The following is a 4,498-nucleotide window of genomic DNA, read 5'->3' as shown; positions in this document are numbered from 1 at the left end:
GTAGTTAGGTAAATATTTCTTTATTAAATGATTAATTCCATAAATAAATTCTTTTAATTCATTGAATATAAAATTAAAATCATTTACAACTTATTCCAGTATTACAGGGTCTGGAAGGGGTAAAAAAAACCTCAGAGGAAACAAACAAACAAAAAGCTACAGTTTGATAAATAAAATACTCAGCTTTAAAACAACTGATTTCTGTTTGCCATTAAACTACAGTTGGTACATAATAGCTGCCACTGTGAACACCCCACAGGTGCCCACCTCAGGAAGGAATGTAACTTCCAACTTAGTTGGGAAAGGGTGGGAGAAGATTGAAGGAAGGGGAAGAAGCATAGTCTTAAATTGAACAGGACAGAAAAGTTTTCTTAACCAGAACAAAACATTAATCTGATCACTTACAAACAGAAAACAGTATATAATTAGATAAGGTGCTCCAAAAAGAAGCAGTAAAGTTGCTCCAGTATTATGAAGCTTTAAGTATGCTTAAATCTCTGTTGCATTAGTGTCCAGTTGCACAGTGCACTCCTGTAACATCTCGATGTTGCCCTCAAATGGGCAAGGCACCACTTCCATCAAAGGTCCTTTCTCCATGGCTGGGTACTTCAAAATTCTGTTTTGCATCCCACCCCCAACACAAGTTAGTCCCTAAATTTATGAATGTCGTTGACCAGTCTGTAGTAGGGGTAGGCTTCGTTGGCGTGCGGGCAGTTGTAGCTGCATCGGCAGGACTGGATCATCATGACACTCTTGGTGAAGGTCTCCCCGTCATCGCAGCGGAACCTGACCTTGACAGTCCTGGTCTGCTGGGGTGTGCAGCACCTGCCATCCACACAGGAGCCGCAGTACTTGGGCCGGTACTTCTTCACACTGGAACATCCAGCATAAGTAAACTTCACCGGGGAGGGGGACTTCCTTGTCTTGGTACACTTCTTTCCCTTCTGCAAAAGAAAGGCAATAGCATTATTAGCAGGAGATTCTTTTCCAGCTGTTACCCCCTACCTGAAGCAGCTTAGAGAAAAGAGGAGCACCAGAAGAGTCTGTATTTACCTTTAGGGAGGCATAGCTGGGCTGGCCACATGGCCTCACTTCACATATCCTGGTCTCTTTGATGAGCTTGCAGTCAGGATTGTCGTTTGTCACCCTGGTGGAGATGCCAGTTCCACATGTCTTTGAGCACTGGGACCAAGAGGTTGTTTGCACGATGCATTTGGGATTCTCAAAAGTTCGGCTTTGTGGCTCGGATCCAAAAACTGGGAAAGAAAAGGAGGGGTTAGTCTAAATATATTCTCTCACAAGGTTTCTTTCTTTCCCTTGGGGTCTAAGGGGTCTAAGGTCTAGCCACCCTCTAGCCTCCTCCCCTTAACTGTCACCCAGATAAACCCACACTCACCAGGTAGCATTTTCAGGCCTCCCTTCACAATGGCAATTAGCTCATTGTTCCTGGTTAATTCGCCTTCGGAATCATCCGGACCAAACTCTTCGCCGAAAAAGCCTTCCAGCTCCTCCAGTGCATCCTTGCTTTCGTCACAGACCCACTCCTCGCAGCACTGCCCGGGGACTTTGACCAGCCTGGGGCTGGAGCAGCCCAGGTTGGGAAGAGAGAGCTCCTGCGGGCAGAGCGGGATGCAGCCCACAGCTCCATCTATGCACGTACACTGGTGTTTACAGTTCGGCTGGAAGCTCTCGCCGTTCTGGTAGATTTTGGAGTTATATTCACACGGTCTTCCCTCGGACTGTGCTGCAGAGATCAACAGGAAGGGAAAGAAGGGGGTGAGCGGCGGGAATCGCTGGTTTAAGCACAGGTATTTGCTGGTCTGTTAAACTCAATGTACGGCGGAGCTCCCAACAACCCCCCGGGGACGCGGGGCCAGAACAATAACTTAGTCAGGAATCACTTTTCCTTATGTGCGTTTAGCGGAGCCCAGACATACTGAATCGCATTCCAGACTGCTGAAGTCATGTGCCTTTCTGCCAAGCTACCGACAACAAAGCATAACCATACATGGGCTCGAAATTACCGAACCCCGGCACGGCGGGGCTCGGGGTGCGTCCCGGGGGAGCGGGGTCGCCGCTTACCTCTGCAGATGCCTTTCAGGGCGGCGGGGCTGGCCCCGAAGTTGCACTCCAGCCCCTTGGTGTGGTCGCAGGGCTGCGATCGGCTGCAGTCCTCGTTCAGTTGCTTGGCGCAGACCTTACAGCAGCCGCAGCCGTCCGGCACCAGCCCCACGCCCGGGGCGCACTGCGGCGTGGCCGCCGGGCACTGGCACACGGCGGGGCAGGGCGAGCCCAGAGCCTGCGGAACGGAGCGTCCTGTGAGCGCCGGGAGCCGAGCGGAGCCACCCGACCCCCCGCCTCTCCTTCCCTCTCCCCCGGACCGCGGGAAGACCCGCGGCACTTACCAGACGGGCCAGGCAGAGGAGAGCGGCCGCCAGAGCGGGCCGGGTGCCCGCGGAGCCCATGTCCAGCGCCGGTGCAGCGGGAGCCCGTTTGAGCGGAGAGCGGGAGCGCGGCCGGCGCGGTCTGAGGCGGCGGCGGGCGCCACCGCCTTATATAGGGCGCGGGGCCGCCGCGTGCGCCGCGGCGCTGACGTCGCGCGTTCCGGGCCGCGGCCGCGTCCAGCGCTCGCGGCATCCCAGGAATGCGGCTGGCGCGCGCCGCGGCCGCCCCGCCCCGCCCCGTCTCCCGCTCGCGGCCGCCGGCGCAGCCGCGGGGGGTCCCGGCCCGGCCGGGCCGCGCGGGGGGCGCCGAGGCCTCTCCGCCTCACGCGGGGTCTGCGCCCCGCGCCCAGAGCGAGGCAGTGTCACCGGCAGGGGCCGTGCGCACCCGGGACTGTGCCGGTGGCGCCCCGCGACCGGCCACCTGCGCGGGCAGCGGCGGGGGAGCTCCCCGGGCCGCCGGGAGCGCCCGCAGCTGCCCCGCGCTGTGGCACGGCCCGCAGGGTCACCCGGCCGTGCCGGGGATCGCCCCGCACTGCTGCTGCGGTGCGAGCGAGCATCCGAGCGGTTCCCGGCGCGGCGGAGCCCGGGAGCCGGGAGATGCCCGGCGGCACCGGGCCCCGGCTTCCCGGGCAGGAACGGGCTGAGCGCGCAGCGAGCAGCCCCCCTCAGCCTGTGTATCCCCGGGTGCTCTGTCCCCCACTCAAGTTGGGCGCCCGTGAATTGTATTGCCTCGTTGAAGTTTAATATTTGGGGATAGGGAGGAGGGTTTCAGCTTCTGTTGTGGCGTCTTTTCTTTTCCTGGCTGTAAGTACTTCCAGATGGGATTTAGACCCCAGACGTAACAATATTTCCATATTTGGTATGGCAGTAGCCCGCATTTTTCACATTTTTCTGCTCTGTTATCCAACCACAAAGCATTCTTGACAGCTTCAGATGTTGTTAAATATAGCCTTAACTTCTGTTCCCAGGGCAGGAAATTCTTTGGAATTCCTGTTTTTCACGCAATCTGTCCATCATGATTTAGGAGAACTCTGCTGGAGGAGCCAACTGGCGTTCTGCTGCAGTTCGCTTCTTTATTGAAATAGCCCAGCAGTTGGGTCTGCTGCCCAAAGGCGTTACAATGAGTCCCCATTCCAAGGATTTTTCTTTGCAAATGAGATTACTGTTCCCAACACGAGTTTGGGGTTTTTCTTGTCGCCTTCAAGGCCGGAAGGTAGAGAAGCGGATTCAAAGGAGAAGCGAAAGCTTGCAAAACCCCCTCCAAAGGCCATGAAAAGTGGAGGGGGAGAGGGCGAGGGGAGCAGAGGGTGGGGGGGGATGTGATTAACCTGGTTGCGGCATTCCCGTACAGCGGGTGTCCCTGCGTGCCGCCCGCCCGGACGGGCAGCCGGGGAGGGGAGACAGCCGCAGCCCCGCTGCTCGGAGGAGCCGAGCCCGGTCGTCTCGTCGCCTGTCCGGTGCCACGGCCCAGAGGGTGACAGCAAGGACGGTGCGCAGGGCTCCGGTAAGTGCCGCGGGCCCGTGTGCTGCTCCCGTGCATTCCCACACCAGCGGGACCCTGCCGGGGCCGCAGGACGGGGGAGCCCGTCCGGGACGGCGGCAGCGCTGCCGGGTGGTCTCGCCTCGCCACCGCGCACCTGCCGCCGCCGGCCCGGCACGGGGGCCGTGAGGACAGCCCGGCTCTGCCCCCGGCGCTGTCCCCGGCCCTGCCCCGGCCCCGCAGCGGCTCCGCGGGCGGCGCGGGGCCGGACCGGACTGGATGGGGGCTGCGACGAGCGGGCTGGGCGCTGCGGATGGGGCAGCCTCTCCCGCAGAGGGTGCCGTGATGCCGTGACCCCGGGGACGGGGCGGTGCCACGGGTGTCCCGCAGGGGACAGGATGACGCTGCCTGCCGGGCTGCGGGGCCCGGCTCCTCCTGCTCCTCAGGGATGTCCCCGCGGCCCTGGCCGTGCCGGCAGAGGGGCTCATGTCCTCAGCACTGCAGACCCTCCTCCCGGCCGCGCCAGGCCCTGCCCGGGCCAGGCCTGATAGAGCGTTCCCTTTGTAGGGTTTTT

General features: G+C 59.7%; 1 protein-coding gene across 1 annotated transcript; it reads right to left on the bottom strand.

Moving 5' to 3' along the window:
• CCN1 (cellular communication network factor 1) lies at positions 1-2,514 on the bottom strand. Its single transcript, XM_084211538.1, has 5 exons — positions 2,406-2,514; positions 2,083-2,299; positions 1,397-1,744; positions 1,054-1,256; positions 1-944 (listed from the first exon to the last, which is right to left on the bottom strand). The coding sequence occupies exons 1-5, from the start codon at positions 2,463-2,465 to the stop codon at positions 645-647; spliced, it is 1,128 nt and encodes a 375-aa protein (XP_084067664.1). The 5' UTR covers positions 2,466-2,514; the 3' UTR covers positions 1-644.
• Positions 2,515-4,498: the final 1,984 nt, after the last annotated feature.

The sequence above is a fragment of the Fringilla coelebs genome (genome assembly GCF_963513975.1).
Source record: "Fringilla coelebs genome assembly, chromosome: 9".
In the NCBI taxonomy this organism is placed as follows: domain Eukaryota; kingdom Metazoa; phylum Chordata; class Aves; order Passeriformes; family Fringillidae; genus Fringilla; species Fringilla coelebs.
Note: the sequence above shows the minus strand (reverse complement) of the source record. Positions and strands in the feature narration are given on the sequence as shown.

What these genes read in the sequence shown, in the direction of transcription:
- CCN1 (XM_084211538.1), bottom strand. Translation starts at nt 2,465, where the DNA reads ATGGGCTCCGCGGGCACCCGGCCCGCTCTGGCGGCCGCTCTCCTCTGC. An exon ending in TCCTCTGCCTGGCCCGTCTG is followed by an intron (nt 2,300 to 2,405) that starts GTAAGTGCCGCG and finishes TCCGTTCCGCAG; the next exon opens with GCTCTGGGCTCGCCCTGCCC. An exon ending in AGGCCTGAAAATGCTACCTG is followed by an intron (nt 1,257 to 1,396) that starts GTGAGTGTGGGT and finishes TTTCTTTCCCAG; the next exon opens with TTTTTGGATCCGAGCCACAA.